Source organism: Leucopleurus acutus, assembly GCF_964270905.1.
Source record: "Leucopleurus acutus genome assembly, chromosome: 8".
Taxonomy (NCBI): Eukaryota; Metazoa; Chordata; class Mammalia; order Artiodactyla; family Delphinidae; genus Leucopleurus; species Leucopleurus acutus.
In genome coordinates, this window is record NC_139151.1 from 100,652,419 (window position 1) to 100,680,340 (window position 27,922).

The 27,922-nt window shown below is 52.5% G+C and overlaps 4 protein-coding genes across 7 annotated transcripts; 2 read left to right on the forward strand and 2 right to left on the reverse strand.

The window, feature by feature from the left end:
- The first annotated feature begins 468 nt into the window (after positions 1–468).
- On the forward strand, positions 469–12,235 carry TAF6L (TATA-box binding protein associated factor 6 like). Of its 3 annotated transcripts, none has more exons than XM_082845516.1 (12): positions 469–576; positions 1,315–1,374; positions 2,947–3,106; positions 3,450–3,536; positions 4,206–4,356; positions 4,512–4,562; positions 5,126–5,220; positions 6,674–6,748; positions 6,880–7,100; positions 7,453–7,585; positions 11,127–11,255; positions 11,374–12,235. In XM_082845516.1, the coding sequence occupies exons 2-12, from the start codon at positions 1,367–1,369 to the stop codon at positions 12,142–12,144; spliced, it is 1,881 nt and encodes a 626-aa protein (XP_082701642.1). In that variant the 5' UTR covers positions 469–576; positions 1,315–1,366; the 3' UTR covers positions 12,145–12,235. The 3 variants fall into 3 exon arrangements, with proteins under 3 accessions (XP_082701642.1, XP_082701641.1, XP_082701643.1); XM_082845515.1 differs by lacking the exon at positions 469–576 and adding an exon at positions 674–780; XM_082845517.1 differs by lacking the exon at positions 469–576 and having other exon boundaries at positions 1,369–1,431.
- On the forward strand, positions 12,199–14,491 carry TMEM179B (transmembrane protein 179B). 2 transcript variants are annotated; one of them, XM_082845519.1, is made up of 6 exons: positions 12,199–12,404; positions 12,979–13,081; positions 13,252–13,439; positions 13,523–13,654; positions 13,823–13,901; positions 14,149–14,491. In XM_082845519.1, exons 1-6 carry the CDS (start codon positions 12,274–12,276, stop codon positions 14,308–14,310), a joined length of 795 nt encoding a protein of 264 aa, XP_082701645.1. In that variant the 5' UTR covers positions 12,199–12,273; the 3' UTR covers positions 14,311–14,491. The 2 variants fall into 2 exon arrangements, with proteins under 2 accessions (XP_082701645.1, XP_082701644.1); XM_082845518.1 differs by lacking the exon at positions 12,979–13,081 and having other exon boundaries at positions 12,215–12,369.
- Positions 14,492–14,586: 95 nt separating this feature from the next.
- TMEM223 (transmembrane protein 223) lies at positions 14,587–15,769 on the reverse strand (the record flags this gene model as incomplete). The annotated part of the gene is made up of 2 exons (XM_082845520.1): positions 14,587–15,029; positions 15,454–15,769. 2 exons carry the CDS (start codon positions 15,767–15,769, stop codon positions 14,737–14,739), a joined length of 609 nt encoding a protein of 202 aa, XP_082701646.1. The 3' UTR covers positions 14,587–14,736.
- A 172-nt stretch (positions 15,770–15,941) lies between these two features.
- Positions 15,942–27,798, reverse strand: NXF1 (nuclear RNA export factor 1). The gene is made up of 21 exons (XM_082845792.1): positions 27,641–27,798; positions 24,184–24,367; positions 23,805–23,964; positions 22,920–23,003; positions 22,703–22,807; positions 22,499–22,579; positions 22,316–22,385; positions 22,094–22,182; positions 21,854–21,961; positions 21,561–21,670; positions 19,698–19,734; positions 19,156–19,224; positions 19,004–19,059; positions 18,765–18,872; positions 18,590–18,648; positions 18,368–18,483; positions 18,202–18,244; positions 17,525–17,597; positions 16,865–17,047; positions 16,320–16,380; positions 15,942–16,203 (listed from the first exon to the last, which is right to left on the reverse strand). Exons 1-21 carry the CDS (start codon positions 27,666–27,668, stop codon positions 16,165–16,167), a joined length of 1,863 nt encoding a protein of 620 aa, XP_082701918.1. The 5' UTR covers positions 27,669–27,798; the 3' UTR covers positions 15,942–16,164.
- Between the last annotated feature and the right edge of the window lie 124 nt (positions 27,799–27,922).

The following is a 27,922-nucleotide window of genomic DNA, read 5'->3' on the forward strand; positions in this document are numbered from 1 at the left end:
CACGGGGTGTGTTTGGCCCAGTCAGAAGACCCTTTTGCCGGCAGAGAATACCTACTGAGAGCCCAACCTTCGGGAAGGGGAAGTGGCAGGTGATGTGGGAGAGGTAAGCTGATCCCCACCGAGCGGGCAGCAAAACTAACGCAGACGCCGAAGTCTAAAGCATCAATGCATTCGTGTAAATGCAAGTGCTCGGAAACTCAGGAGTAGACAAGGGAATGCGGACGCTTTCCTCGAGAACATGGTTATTAAAACGTACACCGAACCAAACCCACCCCGCAAAGCTCCCAAGAGCTGTTGCTTTAAGAAGCGCGAGTCTTCAGCATCACGTGACCCCTGGCGCCCTGAGCCTTTTACAGCCCCATCACAGTGGCCAATCGGGTAGCGGGAAGTCTTTTGGTGGGCGGGAACTCCTCAAGGCGCTCGTCGATTGGCTGTGTTTGTAGAGGGCGGAGCCTGAGCGCCGAGAGAGGGAATTAGTGCGACCTGAGTGAGTGGGCGCCAGAGCCGCCGCCACCACCGTCACCGTCACCGCTACCGCCGTCCCGGTAACCGCCTTCGCCGTGCCGGAGCCCTCAGGTGAGCAGGCCCTCGAAGGCCCGTCCTGCTGTGGACCGCACGCTCACCGGCCTGGGAGCCAGCTCCGCTGGGGGCCCGCCCCCTTCGCTGACCACGTGACCCAAGTTCTGTAACCTCTGACCTCCTCCCCCGTACCGCACCACCTCTAGATCTGGCGTGAAGCGAGGCTGGGTGGGAGGATTCGTATCACGGAGACCGGTAGAGGTCAGTTCTCGCGCCTTGTTAACAGTATGGCTAGTGGCTGAGGATGTGCAGGAGAGGAGGTTGAAGAGCGGGAGACCTTGGTCGGAGCCCGGACTTTGTGGATTGTAATGTGGGCACGTAACAGGGAAAACCCCTCGGCGCCTTCCGTGTGGGCAGGACTTCGTGCTCCCATTTTACAGGTGGAGAAAGAAGCTTAACAATTATCCATTGGCGGGTTTCCCACGCCTAGTTTCCTGGCTGGGAATCCAGGCCTTGTTCCCCGCACAGCCCGTCGCTGCTCATGATTAGAACGATAGTTGAGTTCTTGTTCCCTGCCCAGGTAGTGCTCGCCGGATGGTTTTGGGAAAGTCATTTAACATTTAACCTCTTTGAGCTTAGATTTCCTTGGTTGTGAAATAGACATAATACTTACATAATACCTATCGCATTGTTAAGGTGGACAGAATGAGGCGTAAGCCATGGAAAGCACTTAGCTCGGTGCCTCGGGCATAGCATGTGCTTAGTAAAATCGCTTTTCTTTATTCGTTTTTTCAGCAAGTGTTTATTGAGGGCGTGTTATGTGCAGACGCAGTGCCTGACGCGGGGGATGCAAAGGTGAGCAAAAAGGCATGATGATCCTTGCTAGCACGGAGCTTACAATCTAGTGGGGAGGTAGGTGTTAATCGGAAAGTTACACAAGTGTATAATTACAAACTGTCAACTGCTTTGGGAGGTGAAGTACAGGCCCATGGTGGCGGTCTGAGAAGAGTTCCCTGAGCAAGCGACATTTGAGACTGACATCTGAAGGAGCGACTAGGAGCTCAGTGGACAAAGGGATTGGGGGTGGAGGAGGAGAGCGTTTCAAGTCCAGGAAACAGTGTATGAGTGTCCTGAAATAAGGTGTTTTTGAGGAAATGGAAAGAGGCCACGGGTATGCAGAACACGAGAGAGTGGAAAGAGGTGTTTGCAGATGTAGCCACACATGCAGGGCCTTGGAGCCATGGCACAGGTTAGTGTTTCATTCCAAAGGCAATGAGGAGCCATTGGGAGAAATGCTGCAGGGAGACCAGGTAGGGTGCCCACTGGATTTAGGGACCTGGAGGTCACTGGTGACCCACTGAGCCTTGTCAGAGAGGAGTGGTGGGGCAGTGCCTGGGTGGGTCACCGTGAAGCTGGGTGGGCGTCGCTGCCCATGGTGCTGATGCCTCACTTTGGTCCGTGAGGGCCAACCTTCTAACTGTGGGCTGTGCTGTTTTCGTGCCTTCTTATTCTGCCATATCCTGTGAGCGGAAGAGCAGGTTTCTGCTTTTAGGGCTCATAGCCAAACTGGGGAAGACCAGACACGTGGGCAGAAAGCCCAGCTACTAAAAGCCTGACAGCCCCAGGTGGCACATGGGGCAGGAAGACCTCAAAGGACAGGCTGCTTCTGCCTTAGGAAAGAAAGAGGAGGGTGTGGGGGCTTGGAGTAAGGTGGGGGACAGACCAGCCCAAGCCCTGGCAGTGGGGTGCAAGGCAGGTTGGAAGACACGAGGCGGCCTTACTGGGGGGGCGGGTCAGCTTGATCAGCTGTGGGGATTTGGGACCAAACACGGTATGCTGAGCCAGGGGGCTGGGACTTTCCTTTTAGGAGTGGTGGAGAAGTATTGAAGACTTTTGAGCAAGGGACTGTGGGGATAAAAGTAGTCGTTTCATCAGTTTAGTCCGTAGCGATTGTAGCGAGGATCAGAAGGAAGAAGGCATGAAGTTTTTGTTCATCGTCAGTGAGCGCAACACTCTCCATCTGTGGGGCGCTCTAGGCCCTGAGCCGCCGCCTCCTCCCCCTCCCCCCCCAGCCCTGTGAGTTGCGGAGGGCAGGGATTTTGCCACTGTTTTCTCGGGGCTCAGACTGATGAGGGTCTCAGCGGGTTCACATCGGAGGTGGTAGAGCAGGGCTGGGACCCGGTTCTGTGCAACCCAAGGCCAGGCAGTTTCTCAGGTGGCCCTGTTGTCTGCCCTCGGGTCCAGCTGCAGTCCATTTCTTGCTCTGAGCCTCAGGTTTCCTCACCTGGACGCTCAGAGCCATCGTGACTCCTTGCTCAGGGATTCTGGAGCAAAGAGCAGCAAGACTGGTTTCGAGGGCCTTGAGTCCGGCTCACAGGCTCTGAGGGAGCCTGGGCTGGCCTTTCACACCTCCCTCCCCACTCCCAGTTCCATCGGGGCCATGTCGGAGCGAGAAGAGCGGCGGTTCGTGGAGATCCCTCGGGAGTCCGTCCGGCTCATGGCAGAGAGCACAGGCCTGGAGCTGAGTGATGAGGTGACGGCCCTGCTCGCAGAGGACGTGTGCTACCGTCTCAGAGAGGCCACCCAGGTACCCTTCCCCTCTCCTTCTCCCTCCCTTTGACTACCCCCTCCCCCGGGGGTTTATTCAGCAAGTATATGTCAGGCACCTACTCCCTGCTCAGAGGGAGTGCAGTGGAGGCGGTCCCCGCCCTCTCCAGAGCCCGCTTCCAGCCCGCCGGTCTTCCAGCGAACAAAGCGCTTGCTGGGCGTCTTCTCGTGTGCTGCTCACCACACGCCTGCTGGGTGGGCCAGGCAGGTTCACAGTCACATCCTGCACATGAGAAACTGAGTCACAGGGAGGGGATGTGACGTTGGGAGTTGTTTGCCCCCTGTTTCCTGTCCCTTGAATGACTCTGTTCCTCCGCTCCCAGAATAGCTCTCAATTCATGAAACATACCAAACGGCGGAAGCTGACTGTCGAGGATTTCAACAGGGCCCTCAGATGGAGCAGTGTGGAGGTGAGTGGGGTGCCGGCTGCAGAAGGCTCGGTTGGCACGAGCCCTCCTGCACGCCCAGCTCGGGGCTGGCAGTGCAGCGAGATGTGAAGACCCAGTGCACACACGAGGGAAGGTCACAGCCACCACAGCACATGTGCTGGGCCCAGCCCCCAAGGGCCAGGAGTTCAGAGAGGGAGAGGCGGCCACGGAGACCAGGAGGTTAGGGAAGGTTTCTTGGAAGAGATGGAACTTGAGCTGAACCTGAAAGGGAGGCTGGGATTAGACTAAGTCACAAGGAAAAGAGGGCATTCTGGGTGAGGGAGGAGGCTGAGCCCAAGTGTAGGGGTTGGAATGTCCTGCACAGTTGTTCCGGGGCAGTGGGTCCAGGGAAGAAGAGGGGAGGGTTAGAAGAGAGGAGGGTTTTCAAAGTTGGGCAAGTGTGAGGTGGAGGAACAGCAGCCTGTGGGTGGGGTTCTGAGTCCCTGTGGATCCGTGAGGAGGGCCCACATGCTACTCCTTGACTCAGCGAATACCGGATGCTCCAGCCAAGTTCCCAGTGAAGGTCCTGGATCCCCGGGCATCCCCCCTCTTCTCAGGACCTCTGGACTTCCCGCAAACATAGGCTTCGTGCCCTGATTGGTAGAGCACCTCTTCCCTCCCTGGATTCAGCCCAGTCATCTCTTCACTCAGGCTGTGTGTGGTTATGGGTCCCAGGAGGCGCTGCCCCTGCGCCCTGCCAGGGAGGGTGAGCTCTACTTCCCCGAGGACCGAGAGGTGAACCTGGTGGAGCTGGCCCTGGCCACCAACATCCCCAAAGGCTGCGCCGAGACAGCTGTGAGAGGTGACCGCCGGGGTCATGCATGGGGTGGGGACAGGAGTTGGGTTGTCGGAGGAGTGGTGATGGGCTGGCTGGTGGATGGGGCGGAACTCAGAAGGGTGGGTGGTATTACAAGGGGCCGAACCCCAGGCTGACCCATCTCTCTGCTCTGGTTCTAGTTCATGTCTCCTACCTAGATGGCAAAGGGAACCTGGCCCCTCAAGGATCGGGTAAGGGGCAGTGTGGGGAATGGGCCCTCTGCCTGGACGTTCCTCCGTTAGGAGCTGAGGGTGGTGCCTCTACACCTCTGAGTCTTCACCTGACAAGAATTTTCCGTGCCTAAGGGGTGCCTGCCCTGAGTGGGCACTGCTCCCTGTCCAGAGGCCTCAGAGTCGGAGATAGTGTCCCAGACTTAAGACCGATCATGATGCCATGTTGGGTGCTAGTACAGAAGTCTGGGCCGCTTGCTGGGGTCCCTGAGGTGTCACACTTCCAGGGTCTGCTGAATGGAGCTTCACAGCCTGAGGCTTATGACCTTGGAACTTGGGGACTAAGCAGGAGTCCGCCCAGCAGAGGACAGGTGGGAGGCAGCGTACAGAGCTGGGTGTGGAGAGCTTGCAAGGTCAGGGCCGCGCAGGCTGCTCAGAGGGGCTGGCAGCGCTGTGCTCTGGGCGTCCTGTCGGAATGGGCTCCTTGTGGGATTGTGGGAATGGCGGTGGTTGTTGGGGGGAGGTGGGGAGGCTGGGAGAGGGCAGGGCTCCACCCTGACCACCTTCTGCCCACCCTCTGGCAGTGCCCAGTGCTGTGTCTTCACTGACTGATGACCTTCTCAAGTACTACCAGCAAGTGACTCGGGCTGTGCTGGGGGATGATCCACAGCTGATGAAGGTGAGCCGTGGGCCTGAACTGGGGCACAAAGTCCAACTTTCAAATCCTCATGGAATTCCTTCAGATGCCTCCTTCTGTCCTCTGAACACTGAGTGACTGATGTGGGCAGAAGCTGCTCTTGGCGTGGTGCTCTGTGGCTGGCCCTCCGCCAGCGCTGACTCCTCTTCCCACTCTAGTAGGAACCCTTGTTCCTTAGGGAATGGGCAGCTCAGCAGGGCCCTGTGGGGGGCTCAGGTGGTCAGCTCCCCACACCTTAATCCAGAGCCCACCCTTTGGGGCATCTGTTGACCTGGAGCCACATGGGGCATCCACATGGTAGCTTTCATTTGCCTGGACTCGAGAGGGAAAGGAGAAGAGGAAGTAGAGGGAGCCAGGTTAAGGTGCCTGGCCAGACCTCATGCCAGCCCTGCTGCTTTAGCCTCTTGGGCTCCACAGGGCCCGCTGGACAGCGCCTGTGCCAGGCCTCTTCTGTCCAGAGTCAGACGAGGACCAGTTTGGTGGTCTGCTTGGCCATGTGGCCTCTCTCTGTTTGAGGGTTTTACATCTTCCACGTCTGGCTGCTGCTGTTGTTTCCCTTGCAAAGTTCCGACTGTTGTTACTATACTTCCTGCCTTAGAAACTTGGCTGCTGGTCCCCAGGCAACAGTGCAGTGGCTGGATGTGGGGCCTGGGAGCTGAGCTCCTTCCTCACTAGCTGCTGTCCGCTTTCACAGAACCTGAACTTAGGGTCTTTATCCAGAGGCGTTGGAAGGGCACAGGTGGTGGAGGTTCAGGGCTAAGATGGTTTTACTCATTTACCTACTCTCTTTTTTCTGCTTATCAAAGTAATACCAGGGGACTTCCCTGGTGGTCCAGTGGTTGAGAATCCGCCTTCCAATGCAGGGGACATGGGTTCAATACCTGGTCGAGGAACTAAGGTCCCACATGCCGCGGGGCAACTAAGCCTATGTGCTGCAACTACTGAGCTTGCACGCCACAGCTAGGGAGGAGCTGTTATGCCACAGCTAAGATCCAATGCAGCCAAAAAAAAAAAGTCATACCAGCATATGTTTATAATAGAAGTACTGTAATATAAAATCATACAAAGTAGAAAGTGCAATTCTGTAGCATCCCCCACTCACCCTTTTTTTTGTATGTGTAAACTGTACATAGTTTACCGTCAACCAGTGGTAACTAAACGTCTGCTTTTAGAATAATTGCTTTACTCAGTTAAAAATATGTTGGACATTTAGGTTGTATTCAGTTTTTTATTATTACATTACAGACAGTGCTATCTGTATGTGGGTATGTGTGAGTGGGTTTCTTTTGTAGCGGGTTAAATTTGTAGAATTGCTGAGTCACAGAGTTTGAACGTTTAAAATTTTACTGCATAGGTGCTAAATTGTTCTTTAAAAAAAAATGTCAGTTTATACTTGGGGCTGGTGGACTGTGCAGCGTGGCCCCTTCCATTTCAGGTTGCCCTCCAGGACTTGCAGACCAACTCGAAGATTGCAGCGCTCCTGCCGTACTTTGTTTATGTGGTCAGTGGGGTAAGTGGGGTTTATGTGGTTTTGTGGGGAGGAGATGATGCAGCAGCCTCTAGGGCTCACGGCAGGTGCCACCAGAAGAGCAGGCTCTTGTGCGCCCTTGTGTCCCCTAAGCACCCCTCTCCTCCCAACAGGTGAAATCTGTAAGCCACGACCTGGAGCAGCTACACCGGCTCTTGCAAGTGGCACGGAGCCTAGTTCGGAACCCACACCTCTGCCTGGGGCCCTATGTCCGCTCCCTGGTAGGCAGTGTCCTCTACTGTGTCCTGGAGCCCCTGGCTGCCTCCATCAACCCGCTGAATGACCACTGGACCCTGCGGGATGGAGCTGCCCTCCTGCTCAGTCACATCTTCTGGTAGCTGCTGGGCCAGTGCTGATCAAAGGGCAGGACTGCTGCAGAGCTGAGTGGGTTGGGGTAGGAGATGGGGTGAAACTTCTGGCTTTGAGGCTCTATGTTGAGAGGTCGGGGAGCCTCTTCCCTTCAATCTTCCAAGCTGGTGTGCCGTGAACCCGGGGATTCTACAAATGGGTGACGAACGTGCCAGGGGTTTGGTCCATCAGCCCTGAGGTCCTGGGCCTCTCGGCCCAGAGGCCTCTTTCACTCACCCAAGCGTGCCGTACAGGTGCTGTTTTCTCTATGTGCTGGGACCTGAGTACAGCTGGGCAGTGCCGTGCCTCATTCCCCTGACTGAATGTTGCTCCCGCAGGACTCACGGGGACCTTGTAAGTGGCCTCTATCAGCAGATCCTGCTCTCCCTGCAGAAGGTCTTGGCAGATCCTGTGAGGCCTCTCTGCTCTCACTACGGGGCTGTGGTGGGGCTGCACGCCCTTGGCTGGAAGGTGAGGACCCTGGCTTTTCTCGCAGAGCTGTAAGAGCTCCCATTTGTAGTTAGAAAGTCTTTCTTGTCCAAGAACCTGTCATCTCTCCATTTTTTTAGGTCTTTCACTGTCTTTCAGGATCCTTTCATCATTTTCCCTGAAGAGAACCTACAAATACTTCATTCAGTTTATTCCTAGATTCTTGCTTTTTTTTTTTTTGCTTTTTTTTTTTGTGGTATGTGAGCCTCTCACTGCTGCGGCCTCTCCCGTTGCAGAGCGCAGGCTCCGGACGCGCAGGCTCAGCGGCCGTGGCTCACGGGCCCAGCTGCTCCGCGGCATGTGGGATCTTCCCGGACCGGGGCACGAACCCGCGTCCCCTGCATCGGCAGGTGGACTCTCAACCACTGCGCCACCAGGGAAGCCCTCCTGCTATTTTTGATACTGTTGTAATGGTGTCTTCTTTTCATGGTATTAATTTCTTACTGGTGTATAGAAACACAATTGACTTGTGTATTGATTCAGCTACTTTATTAAACTATCATTTTTAACTGTGGATTATTTTTGGTTTTTAAGGTAGATCATATCGTGCAAATAATGACAGCTTTGTCTTTTTTAAACCTTATGCCTTTATATTTATTTATTTATTTATTTATTTTTGTGGTACACGGGCCTCTCACTGTTGTGGCCTCTCCCGTTGCGGAGCACAGGCTCCGGATGCGCGGGCTCAGCGGCCATGGCTCACGGGCCTAGCCGCTCCACGGCATGTGGGATCTTCCCGGACCGGGGCACGAACCCACGTCCCCTCCATCGGCAGGTGGACTCTCAACCACTGCGCCACCAGGGAAGCCCGCCTTTATTTTTTTGAATTCTTTTTTTTGCGGGGGGGGGCGGTGGGCACACCACACGGCTTGTGGGATCTTAGTTTCCTGACCAGGGATCGAACCTGGGCCCTTGGCAGTGAAAGTGCGGAGTCCTAACCACTGGGCCACCAGGGAATTCCCAAACCTAATGCCTTTAATTTCTTTTTATTATTTTATTGTTAGGATCACTAATATCATTTTACATATGATGATAATGGGCATCCTTGTCTCATTTCCGATTTTAAAAAAAGGGTTAACAGTAACCTTTCCTATTTAGGCTGATGTTTACTTTGTGTGTTTATAGATAGATACCTTCCTCAGGTTAAGGAAATTTTATTCTTAGTTTTATTATTACTTTATGTTAACTTTTATCAAACACTCTTTCTGTATCTTTTGAATTGATCCTAAGGTTTTCCTGCTTTTATCTGTTAATGTGGTTAATTGTATACATAGTGGGTTTTTTTTTTTTTTTTTTTTTTTTGTCTGTATCACAGCTTGTGGGATCTTAGTTCCCCAACCAGGGAATGAACCCCGGCCCCAGCAGTGAAAGCGCTGAGTCCTAACCACTGGATTGCCAGGGAATTCCCTATACAGATTTTCTAATAGTAAACCATCTTTACATTTCTAGGATAAACTCAATTTAGTCATGCTATAGTCTTTAAAAAAATGCAAAACTTTTATTGGAATATAATACATTTTTTATATACTGTTGGCTTTACTAAAATTTTATTATTTTTAAATTATTATTTTTGTTTGCATTGGGTCTTTGTTGCTGTGCATGGGCTTTCTCTAGTTGCGGCGAGCAGGGGCTACTCTTCGTTTTGGTGCGCGGTCTTCTCATTGCGGTGGCTTCTCTTGTTGTGGAGCACGGGCTCTAGGTGCATGGGCTTCAGTAGTTGTGGCACATGGGCTCAGTAGTTGTGGCTCATGGGCTCTGGAGCGCAGGCTCAGTAGTTGTGGCGCATGGGCTTAGTTGCTCCGTGGCATGTGGGATCTTCCTGGACCAGGGCTCGAACCCATGTCCCCTGCATTGGCAGGCGGGTTCTTAACCAGAGAAGCCCTTTACTAAAATTTAAAATGATTTATCTCTATGAGTGAAATCAATCATTAAGTTTCCTCAGGTACTGTCCTTACATGGTTTTAGTATCAGGGTTATACTGGCTTTATGGGATGAGGTGGGGAAGGAGTATTTATTTTTTATACTTTATATTTTTAAATTAAATTTTATTTTATTTTATTGAGATGCCCTTTTCCTTGAGTGTCTGTCGACTGTAAATTCTGGCATGGTGTTTTGTGGTTATATTTTTAACTACTATGGTTACAGAATTATTTGAGCTTTCATATATATTTTTTAAAGATCTCTTTGTTTATTTCATTTATTTTTGGCTGCGTCGGGTCTTAGTTGTGGCAGGCGGGATCTTTCGTTGTGGCGTGCGGGCTTCTCTCTACTTGTGGCACGCGGGTTCCAGAGCGCGTGGGCTCTGTAGTTTGTGGCACGTGGGCTCTAGTTGAGGCGCGCGAGCTCAGTAGTTGTGGCACAGAGGCTTAGTTGCCCCGCAGCATGTGGGATCTTAGTTCCCTGACCAGGGATCAAACCCGCATCCCCTGCATTGTAAGGCGGATTCTGTACCACTGGACCACCAGGGCAGTCCCAAGCTTTCATCTTTCTTTCTTTTTTTTTTTTTTTTTTGCGGTACGCGGGCCTCTCACTGCTGTGGCCCCTCCCGCTGCGGAGCACAGGCTCCGGACGCGCAGGCTCAGCGGCCATGGCTCACGGGCCCAGCCGCTCCGCGGCATGTGGGATCTTCCCGGACCGGGGCACGAACCTGTGTCCCCTGCATCGGCAGGCGGACTCTCAACCACTGCGTCACCAGGGAAGCCCGCTTTCATCTTTCTTGAATCAGCATTAAGTTTTATTTTTCTAGGAACTTGTTGATTTTATCAACATTTTCAAATTCTCAGTCTGTGGCTAACCAAAGAACTTATCCATATAAGCCTGTCACAAACGTCACCTGCTCTGTGAAGTCTTAATTGCTTTCCCCTAAATTAAACATAGGATTTAAAATTATATAATCAGAGTCCAGGTCTCTGATCAGTTTGTTTGTTCTTTGCGGTACGCGGGCCTCTCGCTGTTGTGGCCTCTCCCGTTGCGGAGCACAGGCTCCGGACGCGCAGGCTCAGCGGCCATGGCTCACGGGCCCAGCCGCTCCGCAGCATGTGGGATCTTCCCGGACTGGGGCACGAACCCGCGTCCCCTGCGTCGGCAGGCGGACTCTCAACCACTGCGCCACCAGGGAAGCCCAGTTGTTTGTTTTTGCACAAGTGGTTTGAACTGAGTTCCAGGTTGCATCTATGCCAGGACATTATTGGCTGTATAGGGTAGCAGCTGGCCACTAAATTTCTCTGTTACCAGGGGGCATTACTTATACCCTCTTAGCCTTTGGCACATATGTCAGTGATAGTGGGGTCACTTTGTATTGGTTTTGTATGTCTTTGTACCCGATCTTTGTTCCCAGGGCTTAATTAATTAAGGCTTGGGCATCCAGGAGCTTCCAAACGGTGGCTGAATATGCCAAGCAGGGAATTTAGGATTGAGCCCTAAATTCAGTACCGGAGATAAAAGTAGATCTTTCAGGGGAAATGGTACTTGGGAGGCGATAAGCAAAAAAGAGGCACTCACTGCATTCTTCTCTCCCTTCCAGGCAGTAGAGCGAGTCCTGTACCCACACCTGTCCACTTACTGGACAAATTTGCAGGCTGTGCTAGATGATTATTCAGTATCGAATGCCCAGGTTAAAGCAGATGGGCACAAAGTCTATGGAGCCATTCTGGTGAGTGCCAGCCCCTTCCAGCCTCTCCTCCCTGCATGAGCACAGTAGCTCAGCGGGCCTACTTTGGAACACTTGATAGGCCCAGGTTCCTCCTATCCTAGTCCCCCTGCTCTTGCAGGTGGCCGTAGAACGACTGCTGAAGATGAAGGCCCAGGCAGCAGAGCCCAACAAGGGTGGGCCAGGCAGCAGGGGCTGCCGGCGCTCAGACGACCTGCCTTGGGACAGTCTTCTCCTGCAGGAGTCTCCCTCCGGGGGCAGCGCAGAGCCAGGCTTTGGGTCTGGTCTCCCGCTGCCGCCAGGAGGCGCGGGGCCGGAGGCTCCTTCCCCTTCGGTGACCCTGGCGGACATCTATCGGGAGCTCTACGCCTTCTTCGGTGACAGCTTGGCCACCCGCTTTGGCACGGGTCAGCCCGCGCCCACGGCCCCGCGGCCGCCTGGGGACAAGAAGGAGCCGGCGGCCGCCCCGGACTCGGTGCGGAAGATGCCACAGCTGACCGCCAACGCCATGGTCAGCCCGCAGGGCGACGAGAGCCCCCGGGGCGGAGGCCCCCCGTCGGCCTCTGCCCCCACCGCCTCTGAGAGCAGGCCGCTGCCGCGCGTGCACCGGGCGCGGGGGGCGCCCCGGCAGCAGGGCCCGGGCGCCGGCACCCGCGACGTCTTCCAGAAGAGCCGTTTCGCCCCGCGCGGTGCCCCTCACTTCCGTTTCATCATCGCCGGGCGGCAAGCAGGGAGGCGATGCCGCGGGCGCCTCTTCCAGACTGCCTTCCCCGCGCCGTACGGGCCCAGCCCGGCCTCCCGTTACGTGCAGAAGCTGCCCATGATCGGCCGCACCGGCCGCCCGGCCCGCCGCTGGGCGCTCTCGGACTACTCGCTGTACCTGCCGCTTTGAGGCGGCGCTGGCCTCTGTGAATAAATCCAGCGCCCGGAAGTGACGTCTCCGCGCTCGTGGGTCGCGCCGGATGAGGCGGGGCTTGGGCGGTTGGCTCCCACGGCGGCGCTTCCTGGTGGCGAGGGAGCCATGGCTCTCCCTTGGCTGCAGCGCGTCGAGCTCGTGTTCTTTGCTACCGCCTTCGTGTGCGGAGCCGTGGCGGCCGCGGCACTGACTCGGACCCAGGTGGGGCTGCGGGACGGGGCCGGCCGCCGGGCCGGGTAAGCGGGGGCGGGCAGGCCGATCCTGACACGGAGAGTCCGCTGCTGTCCGGGCCGGTGGGGGGTGGGGGGCGGGTTCTGCCGCGCTGCTCCTCTCAGCCGGTGGGCCGGGTGGGGCTGGTCGGCGGCGGAGTTGCATCGGCGGTAAACGCGCTCTGTCGATCCGTCCGCCCAGGTCATACTCTGGCCAAAGGAACGAGTCCTCAGGAGAGTCTTAACAGCATCAGATATAGCCCGGCCTGGTGACTCCCTCTGCATAACCTCACCCTGGCTGTGAAACAAGTAGGTCCAGGGCCCCCTAAATCAGACACTATTGTGCTAAGCTACTCCAAGAAATAAAGCTTAGTGTAGTGGAGATGATCAAACTACCAAATGGTTGCAACAGAATGTGTTAAATGGCAAAATAGTGATGTAGCAGAAGCCAAAAGTTTAGGCTGAGTGTTTATCGCAGTCAGGCAATCATGTTAATAAACAGGTTCATTTAATCCCTATAAGTAGGCGCTATTACGCCTGTTTTACAGGTCAGAAAACATCGGAGATAGCTGAAGGTCACACAGTTCTGGTTCTACTCTAGGATTTCTGCACGAGGGGAGACCAGAACTTGTGAGGCAACTCTGAAGCTCTTTGTATTTCATAACTACCGCCTATTTCCTGATCCTTCTGGCCACTCACTGCAGGTTTGATTTCCCCAGCGGACTCATTAATCTACTGGCCCAGAAACAGGAACCGACAGTGCACAAATAACTCCCTAGAGCGGCCCTGGTCTAGATTATCCCCAACACCTGCCATGAGCCTGCATCCAGAGGCACCAGCCTGAAATCTAGGACTCAGCAGCTTCTTTCCACAGGGCTCCTTCAGGGGCAGCTGTCCCCTGTATGGTGTGGCTGCCCTGAATGGCTCCTCCCTGGCCTTGTCCCGACCCTCGGCCCCATCTCTCTGCTACTTTGTGGCTGGGGCCTCTGGCCTGCTGGCCCTCTACTGTCTCCTGCTTCTGCTCTTCTGGGTCTACAGCAGCTGCATCGAGGATTCCCACAGGTGACTGCCCACTCCGAGGGCCAGGGGCTGAGATGGGAGGAGTCCCACCTCAACCACAAGGTTTATTCTCTCCCTCCTTGTAGAGGCCCGATAGGGCTCCGCATTGCACTGGCCATCTCAGCTATAGCCATCTTCCTGGTCTTAGTGTCTGCCTGCATCCTTCGATTTGGCACCAGTTCCCTCTGCAAATCCATCATCTCCCTGAACATAACTAGGTAATGGGAGGGGGAGGGAAGCCTGGCTGGGGCTGACTACCTTCCCTCTGTAGAGGGGATCCTCTACACCCCGTTTTAGATCCCCATCAGTTCTCAAAGGGGCATTGGAGCACAAGGGTATTTAGGGTATGTCTCCCCTTTCTCACAACTGTCTCTTTGACCTCACAGCTGCTCTGATGCCCAGAAAACTCCATGGATACCCCCTGGAACCGCTCTGCAGTTTTACTCCAACCTACACAATGCTGAAGTGAGGTCCTGGGATATGAAAGACTGGGTGGAGATTGAGGGATACACAGATTCACACAATGAATCATATAACACAATCTGCAGTTGTAAGAGTGCTCACCAGTGTACTCTGAGCTTGGCCCACCAGTGAGGGGCTGAGAGGAGCTGAAGGCTTGACGGCCTGACAGTGAACAGCTAAGAGTGGTGTGTGGGTGGAACTGGATTCGAGATGGGCCCACTCCTCACACTCCTGTTCCTGTCTCCCACAGACCTCTTCTTGGGTGAATCTGGTATTGTGGTGCGTGGTCTTGGTGCTCCAGGTCGTGCAGTGGAAGTCTGAAGCCACCCCATACCGGCCTCTGGAGAGGGGGGACCCTGTGTGGAGCTCTGAGACAGATGCTCTTGTTGGGCCACGCCTTTCCCATTCCTGAAGACTAACCAAAGAGTACTCCTGCGGCCAGACTCCGTGCCCAAGTGCCTGCAGTCCTCTTGCCCCCACATGGCCCACACGGCTGGGAGCCTGAGTTTTCCCTCCAGGAGGGAAACATGATTAACAGACCCCCTCTTCCTACAGCTGTTTTTGTACCAAAGTATTATATTACTTTCTTTCTTCATCTCAGTACTGAGTTCTTGGTGTAAAGCACTGTAGGTAGGGTGGATGGGAGTAAGGAGTGAAGGCGAAACAGGCATGGATCAAAACTTTGAGGTACTGACAGGTAGCTGCCCTTGGGATGACTGCTCCTTTATTTGCTGTTAATGAATTCTGGGCCTCTTGTGTGACCCTGGTTGTCACCCCATTCCCTAAGGTTCAGTTTTGATTCCCCTCTGGGAGGGGTGAGTGACCTGAGGTGGTTTCGTCACAAGCTACGGTAGGCACCCACAGTGTTGTCAAAGAGTTTCGTGTTGGGGAAGTGTCCAGCTTTGTCCAAGAGGAAGTAGAATCGTCGGCCTTTGACCTTAAGAGGCAACATGGCAGGGACTTCACCCCGGTGGGCCATGCAGGATACTTGGTTCAAGGGAACTGTAAAATGGGCACCCCAGCCAAAGGGGGCATGAGTGGTGAGGGTCACTTGCTTCCCTCCAGCCTGTAGCATCACTGAGCGCACAGAGCGGAAGGAAAAGAGAAGACCAGCACCAAGTACCAGAGTACCTGCAGGAAGAGGAAAGATTGGGGTTCTCCCTGGAGAGCTAAGAAGCAACCCTTACCGTGTGCCCCCAAATAATAAAAAAAAAAAAAAATTGTGATGATAGTAACATTTACTAAGCTCCTCCTATACCCCCATCATGTATTAGTCATTCCTCCCGAAAGCCTTAATAGATACTCACACCCATTTTAAAACAGGGTCCAGAGCGTAAGTACTAACTCGCTCAAGGTCACAGAGTGAGAGGCAGACTTCAGCCTGAACCTGTACGAGGGCTTGGCGCTCGGGGACGTCCGACTCCAGTGTACCACACACCTTTGAGGGTGGCCTGTTCATCCTGGAGGGTCGGGAGCCCCTTACTCTTCTTGCCCAAGCGGAGAGGATTGTGCCCGCCCTCCTCGACCCATGCCGGGAAGGCAAACCACACCTTACCGATGGCGCCGCAGCCGACGGCAAGGCCGTAGCGCCAGAGCGCGGAGCGCAGGTCCAGGCGGCCGCGGCCTGGAGACTCGGCGTCTGGAGGCCGAGTGGAGGCCGGCGGGCGGGCCAAGGCGGCAATGGCTAGGGAAGCCCAGAAGACGCCCTGGCCAGCGCAGAACAGCCCGAGGACGGCGAAGAAGCGACCCCCTTCGTGCTCGAAGAGCAGCACGTCCCGTGGCGGGGCCACGTCATGCAGAGCCCTGCGCGCGGCAAGGGACTGCAGCGTTAAGAACAGCCGCACACGGCACCGCCGCCCGAGAGCCGCCATGCCCCTGAGCGGCGCCGCTTCCGGGGCGGGACTTCCTGCCGCTGGCCCCGCCCGCGCCCCCTCGGAGTCCATCTGTCGGCCCCGCCCGGGCTTGCGAAGGGCAAGGCTAAAATAACCCAGCACACTGGACACAAAATACAGTATCACTCTTTATCTTAAAAAGTAGGGAGGATCCTGGGATAAGTACACAAAGCACCTAAGTCCTTCGGGTAGTTTAGTGTCAGTTCTACAAAGTAAGCTTTGGCTTCCTGGCACCAGGGAGGCTCAATCTTCCCGAAGTCTTCAAGAAGGCAGGTAAGGAGAGGGATCCAGCAGTCACAGTCACAGGGGCCGAAGAGGAGACATCAGGACAGACAAGGGCTATTTACAGGGATCTTCTGGGGCATGACTATGGATTACTTTATGAATGCCACTTCTGGGATCTCGCCCTTGGCCTTAGAGAAAAAATAAAAGGTCAGTAGAGCCAGGTGGCCCATGCCCGCGTCCCAAGCCTCCGTGACCCTCTTGAAGGCCTGGAAATCTCTTTTAGCCACCTATTCCCAAATCTTACCTTGAGATGAGTAAAGGCCTGGGCAGATCTGGTGTAGTCCCAGTTGTTGTCCTGAAGGCACCTGGATCAGGGCAAGAACAGGCACCTCCATTAGAACCAAGACGCAGTCACCCTGATCTCTAAATGCCACTTCAACATCCATTCTATGGAAACACTCACCAACAATTACATACATTCTTGCACTCTTTATACAAATGAAAAGTTGGTAAAAATCCATCTATCAATGGTCTTTCGATTACAAAGAAATATTAAATAGCCTATTTCTATTAAATAGCTAACAGAAATGAGACTAAGGTGAGTTTTATACTAATAGGGAAGGATGTTCATGGGATAAGTAAAGTATGTTGCAGAACAGTATAAAAGAGGGACTTCATTTTGACTTTAAATGTTATGCTAATGTATGCATAGAGAAAATTTTTTTATGGACCGTCTTTTTTCTTTAAGTAATAAAAAAAGTTCTGGCTTTAAAAATTTTAAGGGCAGTCATTATTCACCAGCAGCCCTATCCCAGTTCACCCTTATTCCTACACATGTCCAGTACTCACTTCTGGGACCACTCAAGGTTCATGCCAGACTGGGTAGAGAATGCCTGCACCATTTCCTGCTGCTCTGGGGAGAGGGTGGGCACTGGGCTGGAAGAAGGTGTGGGTGCAGGCATGGCAAAGGCTCTTTGGATCTCATCAGGACTGGCATTCCGCACAAACAGCTCATCATTTACGATGCACAACCTTGGGGACAAAAAGCACCTGAGACAGCTGGACAGACAGACAGATAACCTCATCCTCCCAACATCATTCCTATTCTCACTTGACACTCAGATCCTTTCAATACCCACGAGGTCCCTTTTTCATTTCCTCCCTTTCCCATGGACTCCATGTATGGGATTATCTACCAAACACACTAGAATTATACATTCTCCCCCAACCCTCATTTATCTTCACAACAGACTTAGGAAGTGAATATTGTTAAACCACTTTTCAAATGAGGAAACTTGCCCTAAGCTAGAAGTGGTGGAGCCAGGATGAAAACCCCAGACAGCTGGACTCCAGAGCCAAGCTCGTCACCACTATGTGACCCTCCTCTGATCACCCCCTGCGTTTCTGAATGTCTGAAGATACCCAGAGGACCGACTCCACCCTCCCCAATCTTCACAGTGGTGGCCATGGATTGGGACTGGGACCCCATACGGTAAGTCCAACACTCACCCTGAATTGCTGGCAGGAACAGCGACGAATGTCCGGGTAAAGGCTCGCAAAGAGTCCCGAGATTTTCCATCCACTGCAATGATAACAATGGTGACAACCTGTCAGAGTCACTCATGTTTTATGTTTTCAAACAGCTCCTCAAAAATCATGGTCTCATTTGATACAAAGAACCCTAAGTGGGCCAGACAGGGATGATTATGTGTGCACAGGGGAGCACAGTGGGGAGGAGTATCAGAGGTCAGGGAGGACAGTAATAACAACAACACTGTTATCCCACTAGTGGAGTGTGTGTGTGCCAGGCCCGGTGTCAAGCATCTCGTACATCACTTCACTTACTCACCACAACACTGTGAGATGGCTATTACTAACCCCCTTCCTTTCACAAATAAAGACTCAGGCTCAGAGGTAATGTAAATTGCCCACAGACACAGAGGACCAAAGTTGGGATGGAAGCTCAGACCTGCCTGACTCCAAAGTCTGTGTCCTTCTAAACCTCAGGCTTTTCCCATATCCCAGACAGGAAAAGACAGGTGGAGAGGGTAGGCTTGGGGGGAAGAATGAGAGAAGGAGGTCAAGGAAGAAGAGAGAAGAGAAGGTAGCTGGGAAGCTAAGAGTGCTGAGAACGACTAGCTGGGAAAGGGACCACTCTGCAAACTCGGCACTCCAAAGACCCTCACCTTCTTTGAAGACCCCATTGACAGAAAAACACAGCAACGTGCTCTGAAAGAGAAGCAGCAGCATCGGGTACCACGTAGGCTCCCAGCCAGAGCCCGAGTCCTCCCTGCCTCTTAACCGCCCCTTCCCCAATTCCGCCCTTCTGCCAAGGAAGACATAGGTGCTCACTGTCTGGGCGCTTATGTCTACCACGAAGGAACTGACGTCATGCTGAGTTTTGGGCAACTCATTGAGGAAGGCCACAACATTGAGACGTGTGTGCTTTAGCAGCCGGAACCGCAGGGCTGTGGGAGGAGGGGAAGCCAAGGTGAGCAGCTGCCACACTCAGCCCACACTCAGCCCCTTCCCATCCCCTTCTCCCAACCTGTTCTGCTCACATCACACACTTACTAGGGTCTTTAAGCTTCTTCACATTCCTACTATCCTTGAAGTACTCAGCTAAGTTGCTTCTGGGGGGAACAGGAGAAAAAGGAGGCAGTGGTCAGAACGGTGTGCATGTGCACGTGCTGGCCTGTATTTGCTGAGAAACTCTGGTCCTGGGCAGGTTCTGGGATGTGACACTCACCGGGCAGGGTTCTGGGGGGTGAAAGGAATACTCAGAGAGCAGCAGGCCCCATCGTGGTAGGCATCCAGGAGCTGCTGCCGGTCTCCGGAGTCATATATCGCATAGTACCTACGAGGAAAACAAAAGGGAAAGCCTGAGCTCCACAATCTGGGGCCGCACAGTGACCGACAGCTCCCGAGAGCGAGCTGTGCTGGGGCTAGCCCACCGCTCCCCAGCCTGAGGTGACCTGAGATACTCACTGCTGCAAGAAGTGCAGGACCAGATTCTTCAGGGTCTCTGTTCCAAAGTAGCTTCCCTGGAATCAAACAGATATTAGGACCACGTAACCAGGACTCTCCTCCCAACGTGAGCGCTAACTCTTGTGCCCCCAACTGCGGCCCCCTCCACTCACCTTGCAGGGAGGTAACACTGTGGGGGCTTCAATGTCAAAGGCAATCGGTGGGGGTAACTCATGGCCGTCCTGCAGAAAGAAAGTGGCAGCCGACGATATAAACCAGACAGAAAAGGCTGGATGAGCACTCAGATGGGAGAACTAAGAGTGAGGGGTCACAGGTCAAGTGTAAAAGAGACATGGCAAGGGTCCATGAATCCTGATAGATGCAACTTTTGTCTACAGGTGTTTTTCTGGGAAGAATGATTATATTTTCAGCGACTGTGAAGCTGGGGAGATCCCAGCTGGGAGAAGGATGTCAGATCTCATTGTTCTACCGGCCCTTCAACCCTCCCTCAAAGGTCCTCAATAAAATGGCTTGATTCCCCCCACCCCACAACCAGGGAAAAAAAAAAAAAAAAAAAAAAGGATTAGAGACTTTGTCAGATTCTCAAAGGGCTCCATGTCCCCAAATCAGCGATCATACAAACACGTTAGGCAAGACTTTGAGGGTGCGAGATGCTATGCTCCTTAGAAGAGAATGAAAAAAGTTAGGTACTTACCAGGCGTAATAATTTGGGAAATCGCTCTCGAACGGCGCTGTCAAGAATGGGACAGAAATGAGTGATGTTTCAGAGCCACCGTGCCTCCTGGGCTGCTCTAGGGGTGAATATACCAATGCCCGAGGGACAGCCCATCCCACCCTCTTGTCCTCACTCTTTCCCAGCCTCTGAGCTCCAGGAAAAATGGTCCCAACTCCCCACCTCTCCTGGGCACCCAGAAATGACTGCCTCGGAGGACGACCCTCTCTTCTCTGAGTGACTCTGAGCATGCCACAGAAGCAGCACTCCCGGCCCAAGCTTTAAGCCAGGACCTCCTTTCCCTCCCTGCCCCCCTTACCTTCCACCTACTCACCTGTGCAGCCCCCGGGAGGAGGGAATGGGGTGGGAGCCCAGGGGCTCCACTGCCTCAACAGGTATCCATCACTTCTGCCAGGTCTGGCCACGGCCAAGACCAGAACACACCGCAGAAATGGCACAGGATGTTGGGGCAGGGAGATGAGCAAGGCAGGGCTCAGGAGGAGATGAGGCCAAGGAAGCAGCGAGGGGACGAAACGGAGAAGAGAGAGAAAAGGCAGGAGAGGAAGGAGCCAAGGAGACGGGGCCGATACTGGCGAGGAGAGAGAAAGAGGAAAGAGAAAGCAAAGGAAAAGCGAAAGCACTACACGGCAAAGAGTCATTTAGAAAGAAGAGGGAGAACAAAGGAAGAAGCCACCTGACACAGCCCTTTCTTTCAGCTCCCTCTTCCCTGTGGTCCACGGAGGAAATGGGAAACAAAGCCCTGCTGCGGCGGGAGAGCAGCTGCTATTGGCCAGGTCTCTTGTCTGCTACCTGGGTTCCCATCTGAGCTGGGCGTGGGAAGCGAAGCAGCCATGGGGACAGGAGACCTCCCTCAGAAGGGGTGAGGGTTCAGGCCCCTGCAAAGTTGGGGGGGTGAGGGTCTGTGCCCCACCTCTGTTGGCCCCCAAGTTCTCTCCTGATGGCCCCTCTGCGACTGTGCCTGTCTTAGGTTGTTCCTTCCCTGAGGAATCTTACCCGTCTCTGGCTAACCAGCCATCCTCCGGGGCCAAGCAGGGAGATGTGAGGTGTGCGAGTGAGCGAGGTGCAGCGCCCCCAGAGAAGGTCAGTTCTCTGTCACCTTGGTAGCCTATGCCCCCGTGGCCTCCACGCCCAGCACCTGCCCTGGGATTCCCTCGCCAACTGGCGGGGCCCCGGCTCTGGTCACATGTCTTCGGGAACCCAGGTTTCTCCTCCAGGGAGGGCCCAGCTTACAGCACTGGGCAAGAGAGACCGATTGCACGGCACCAGCCACCAGGAGGCCTCAACCTCAGTGTGGGCAGGAAAGCCCAGGCACCAGCCTTGGGCAAGGAGATTGTGAGAAGAGAGCGCCTCTTGGCAAAAGGGCAAGAGGGGCCGTTGCAGGACAGAGGAAGGAAGAACTTCCATCAGCAGGAAGTCCCAGGGAGGGAGGGCTTTCTCTGCCCAGGGATACCAGGCTCTTGGCTCAAAGCAACTCCATGTATGGGGCATGATATACAAGATATGACCCCTAGCCACGGTAAAAAAGGGAGCTGCTCTTCATGGAACAACAGGGTAGGGGGAGTGTAGAAAACCCTGTGTTCAGGAAGGAAGGAGAAAAGCCACAGAACCAGCAAACAGGCAGAAAGGTGAGAAGAAAGGAAAGGAGGCCTGGGGCAAAGCTGGGTGTCACGGATGGACAAAAGGGAGGAGCACATGATCCTCCCCAAGGACAGGTGGTTCCAGCTCAGGGCTGCACGTCTGCAGACGGGCACTGGTCAGGGTGCATCAGCTCAGCCTCCTAGGGGGTGAAGGTTCCCAGGAGGGGAGACAGAGGTTAAAACTGACCTGATGTAGGTGGACTGGTCTCGAAAGGTATCACACAGGGTGTTTCTGTCAAGCCACAGCTCTTCTAGCTTCAGCCCTTTTATCTTGTCCAACTCCCGCTCAGACTTTAGCTGCAAAGGATGGGGAGAAAAGGCGGGAAAGACATGCTGGTAAAGGGAGCCAGCTAGATTCCTCCCACCCCCAAGCCCCACCTCATCCCTTAAATGCCCTCCCTCGCCTCTTGCTGCCACCAGGCAAGCTCTCTCCACCCTCTGCCCACCCCATCCAAAACACAAACAGGCTCTCAATCTCACCTCATTTCCAGAAAGATCAAGGATCTTTAGATTGGGTGCTTTCTGCACAATGCTGGACAAGTCATCCAGCCTGTACAGCTTGTTATTGCTCAAGTTTAAGGACAACAGCTGTGGGGAGAGAAGAATTTAGAGGAAGCACCAGCAGCAAGGGAATCTGAAACAAACCTGCCTCCCAACCCCATCCTATCTATCTATCTATCCCACCCTGCTTCCTCCCACCTAGTGGGACAAAGGCCTCACCTCAGGGATGTTCTCTTCAATGATTCGCAGGGTGGCTGCCATACAGCTTCTACGATTCAGGACAACATCAATGTTCTGGGCCACCAAATCTTCAGGAAGGAAAGGGAAGTCTGAGAGGGCTCACCCAGGCCAGCGTTCCCACCAAACCAGCCTCAAATGTTCCCTGCCTGACAGATCCCCCTCTGCCGCCACCCATCTGAGAATTACTGCTATCAACCATACCTGGGTCTGAACGGAGGCCCTTGAGGTCAAGTGCTTGCTGGGAGCCATCGTATCGTTTGCTCATGACCAGCTACAGAGGAATACAAAGGATTCAGCGGTCACTGGAGTTGCGTGTGGGCATGGGTGGAGGGTGAGAACTGGCAGGACTCGGGTGGAAGCACCCATCCCTTGCGGCTGCCTCACCTTTAGCTGCTCTGCTTGCTCTGGCTTCAGTTCGTTCTGCACAGTGTGGGGTGGAAGAGAGGAGTTGATGATGATAGATATCTGCAGGGGAGACACGCATGGGCACGGTGAACTCCAGGGAGGCCTAAGCCCCAGGACCAAGACCCAGTCCATGCCCTGAGCACCAATCCCCACCCCCAACCAAGCCAGGCCCTTCACACATACCCTGCGGTTCTCCCGATCCAAAATCTTATAGTTGACAGCCTTCAATGCAGAGGCAGTACTGGCATCCTCAACAAAAAACAGGGCCCGTGTGTTTTCATAGTGAAACTGCAAGAAGAGAAAACAACAGCATTGGACTTGGGAGCCCAGAGCACCCCCGTGCAGATGGTACCTCCACCTGCTCCTTGGTCCCCAGCCACACACCTGGGCCTTCTCTTACCTCAATGGGAGTGAAAGGGATGCTGCACTTGCTCTGAATCATGCTCAGGAGCCATGACTTGTCATATTTCCTGCCATAAGGAATCTAGATGAGAGAAAGAGAAGAGAAGGGAACAACACATAACTAATACTGAACAGCAGACCCACTCTAGTCCTCCTTTCGTATCATCTGCCAAGCTCTGAAGAAACGGTCAATTAAAGGGTTTCTGGGGGGACTTCCCTGGCGGTCCAGTGGTTAAGACTCCTCGCTCCCAATGCTGGGGGCCCAGGTTCGATCCCTGGTCAGGGAACTAGACCGCATGCCACATCTAAGACCCGGTGCAGCCAAATAAATATTTAAAAAAAAAAAAAGGTTTTCTGGGAACTCCCTGGTGGTCCGGGTTCAATCCCTGGTGGGGGAACTAAGAAGATCCCACAAGCTGCACGGTGTGGCCAAAAAAAAGGGTTTCTACTCAAGCCAAACACGAACTCCTTAACCTCCTTTCTGTCCATTTATACTTATTATTCCTCAAAAGATTCAAATTGTTTGATTCTAAAAGTTCCAAGACATCATTTATAACCTGCCTGCCCCTGAGAGAACTCAAGGGACCCCCAGCTCCACACTCAGCTTGAGTCAGATGGAGACATGTGGAGGCGTTATTCCACCTCCCAACCGCAGTTACCGCATTTCCCTTTAGATGGCCTCCCCGTCCTACCTGTCCCCTTCTCCTTTTCTGAACCTGCTCTTAGGTGTTCTAAGATATTGACTCTTAGGAGAAAGAATGGTTACCTGATTGTGGAGTTAACAGCTGAGAACACTGATTTTTTAATGTGAAAAGTAAACACCTTAACTCTGAGCCCAGCCCCCTATAGCTCCCCTGCACCATGTACTTTCCAAGATACTCACTGTAATCTTAAACCAGTTCTTTGAGGTCCCATCCTGGCTGGTGCCAGCCCCTCCCCTCTCTGGAGGAGCTCTATCTCTCCGCAGAGGCACAGTAACATGAATTCGAGACCGCTCGTGCCAATTATCACCCCTACGGTTGGGTCGTGCAGCATAGGGGTTGCTGTGGGGAGGGAGAGAATAGAACACTCAGAAAGGTCAGGAATGTCTTCTCAAAGACTTTCCTGCACTGTTACCAGGACCACAACTAAGACTGCTCAACCATTAAGCAGATCCTGGCATTTCTCTCTCTTCCAGGCGGGAAGAGAAATGACATGGACAGTAAGAGGGCTACATAAATGAGGGGGTCGATAAATTCAAACCAGATCAACTGGTTACTTACTATCGTACTCGGGAAACATCCTGGGCATCGCTCATTGCCACATCTCTGTTCTCTTCCTCAAGGCGGGAAGACCGAACAACGAAACCTCCTCTTCCAGACCTCCGGTTCCCCTCACCATACTTCCACCGGAAGGGGCCCCGGCCTTTCTTTCTTCTTTGAGGGAAACCAACACGATCATCGTGCTCTGGGGTTGGGAACAGAATTTTAAATGAGAAAATACATCACTGGTTCAGCTACCTTGCCTGGCAACCACAGCATCCGGCACCCGGCACTATCAGATGAGATACACACTCACTACAGAGACCACCTCTGTGCAAACTCTTCTGCCTGTCCAGGGAAAGAACCCTCTCCGTGGGATGGCAGCAACAGGGGAAAATGATTGGAAAACTGTGTAAAGTCTTTAGAAAAATGAAGCAGAAACTGGAACTATAGAAAGAAGCAGCAGAATGTGGAAGTGCGAGTGTCCCAAGTTTAACTGGATACAACTCAGAGCCCCTGAAAGTCGTCTGAAGTCTGCTTTTCTCAGCCTCCCAAATCTACTTAATCCCACTCAAAATTTTTTTTAACTTTTAATTTTATATTGGAGTATAGCTGATTAACAACGTTGTGTTAGTTTCAGGTGTACAACAAAGTAATTCAGTTATACATATAAATGTTATCTATTCCTTTTCAAATTTTTTTCCCAATTCGGTTGTTAGAGAATACTGAGCAGAGTTCCCTGTGCTATACAGTATGTCCTCGTTGGTTATCCATTTTAAATAGAGCAGTGTGTACACGTCAATTCCAAACTCCCTAACTATCCCTGCCCCCCCACCCTTCCCCCCTAGTAACCATAAGTTCATTCCCTAAGTCTACTACCCTCACTGAAAATTTGATCAGTCACAATAGTTACATCACAATCACAATAATTACATCAGCTCTCAGTAAACAATACTTCTTTTGCCTATATAGCACAGACATCAGTTACAAATATGACCAATTTAAGGGCTTCTTTTAGGTCTTGTTCTCTCTTCAAAAAACTAAAAATAGAGCTACCATATGATCCAGCAATTCCACTCCTGGTTATATATCTGGAAAAAACAAAAAATACTAACTCAAAAAGATACATGCATAAATTAAGAGGTTGGGATTAACATATACACACTACTATATATAAAACAGATAATCAACAAGGACCTACCATAGAGCACAGGAAACTCTACTCAAAACTCTGAAATAACCTATATGGGAAAAGAATCTGAAAAATAGATATATGTATAACTAAATCACTTTGCTGTACGCCTGAAACTAACACAACATTGTAAATCAACTATACGCTAATGTAAAATAAAAATTAAAAAAAAAGGAAAACATCAAAACTAAGAAAAAGGGAAGAAAACATATAAGCTTCACTTGTTTTTTTTTTAAATCTTTAAATTTTTATTGGAGTTTAATTGCTTTACAATGCTGTGTTAGTTTCTACTGTACAGCAAAGTGAATCAGCTATATGTATACATATATCCCCTCTTTTTTGGATTTCCTTCCCATTTAGGTCACAGAGCACTGAGTAGAGTTCCCTGTGTTATATACCATATGAGCTTCACTTGTGTTCAGGGGGGAAAAATAAAGATACATGCATCCCAAAGTTCATAGCAGCACTATTTACAGTGGCCAAGATATGGAAGCAACCCAAGTGTCCATCAAGAGACTAATGGATAAAGAAGATGGGGTACATATATACACAACAGAATACTACTCAGTCATAAAAAAGAATGAAATCTTGCCACTGCAACACCATGAATGGACTTGGAGGGTATTATGCTTAGTGAAATAAGTCAGACAGAAAAAGACAATTATTGTATGATAGCACCTACATGTGGAATCTAAAAAATAAATATATTCAGCAAAACAGAAACAGTCTCACAGATATAGATAACAAACTAGTGGTTACCACTGGGGAGACAGAAGTGGGGAGGGGCAAGATAAGGTTATGGGATTAAGAGATACAAACTACTAAATATACAATGGATAAGCAACAAGGATACATTGTACAGCATGGGCAGTGACAGCCATTACTTTGTAATAACTTTTAATGGAATCAAATTTATCAAATACTGAATCACTATGTCATACACCTGAAACTAACATAATACTGTAAATCAACCTTACTAAAAAAAACTAAATAAATAAAATTCTTGTTCTTAAACTGCCACTCTTAAGTGAATGTGGAAGTGTGAGTGACCCAAGTGTAACTGGACACAACTCAGACTCCCTGAAAGTCACCTGAAATCAGATGTCAGCCCACCCAAATCTACTTAATCCCAAGGTGACCTCTCTCACATCTCAGAAAACCAATCACAATGATTACATTAGCTTTCAGTAAACAATACCTCTTTCGCCTATACAGTACAAACATCAGTTACAAATATGACCAATTTAAGAGCTTCTTTTGAAAGCCTTATTCTCAAACTGCCACTCTGAAGTTTAGGGAGTGAGCTCTTTGTTTCCTTGGTCAGAAATGCCTCTTAACTCAGGAGACAACTCCTAAATTCAGGTTCTAGTGGCAGCTAGGGTGTTTCACCAAGGGTCCTCAAATGTTCTCCAGGAATATGATCCTCTGAACCCTGGTGGGTAGGAATGGCTTCTTAAAAAAGACGCATGATTACCCAAAAAGGTCTGTCTAATGCGTAATACTCTGCAAACAATGAACCTCAAGAAATGACCCTAGGGAAAAAATAATAAATGAATAGAAAGCGCAGCTAACGTTCATTGAGGGCTTTCTCCAATGCCAGGCACTATGCTCCAGGCACTTGACACGAACCATCTCGTTTTAACGCACACACGGAGACAAACTCAGGGGGTAGGTACTGTTTCTATCCTTATTAAAGGGGTGGAAAATCAGGCCTGAGTGTTTAACTCACTCAAGATTGGCATAGCCAACTCAGGATTGAAACCTCGGCTGTCGTGTGCTCTTAACCACTACTCTGGACTAAAACCCAATGTAGTGTTCGGACTAGAACATCGAGTTAGTGTGTAGGTCTAAAATATTAAGCCAAAGCCGCGGCGGGTGGGGGGGAGGGGAAGGGGGCAAGACCGACTGGACGCGCGGTAGAAAATAGGGCACCAGCGGCCCAAGAGCAGGGCACCGACTCACATTAAAGAGTCTGGCAGCCAAATTGAACTGACAGGTATCAACCATCCACAAAGTTCAAAGGAATCTCATCACCACGCTGCCGAGCCACCGGCTTCGAGCCGCAGGTGCTCGCAACGCCAGGATTCCGGAATTAACAAGTCGGGCACCCACCCTCAAGTTCAGCCAAACCCCCGGGCTGCCTCGCCCCGGGCCGGCGCCGAGCACCGCCGCTCCCCGCGGACGCCGGGCCCCTCGCGGCCTCACGCCCCGGCGCTGCGGCCTAGGCCGGCGCTGCCCAGCTGAGCCCAGATCGTCCCGCTCCCCAACCCAAGGGCCGGCACTGACCGTTGTACGACTTCCCCTCGTCCGCCATGGCACACCGAGAAAGGGAGGGCTCTGTCGCGGGCCGCAACCCAGCCCAACGTCCGAACGCCTAGGCGCTCCAAGGCGAAGTGCTCCTGCGCTGGGTGCCACCGCTTTTATGGGGTCGAGCTCGTCACAGACAGCCGACGTCCTACAATAACAGGCGGGGCCGCTGGGACATGTGCGTACGCATCCGACGAGCAGACGCGCCGGGGGCGGGACTTGGCGCTGCACGCCCCGCCCAAGACCCGAGCTCGCGCAGCC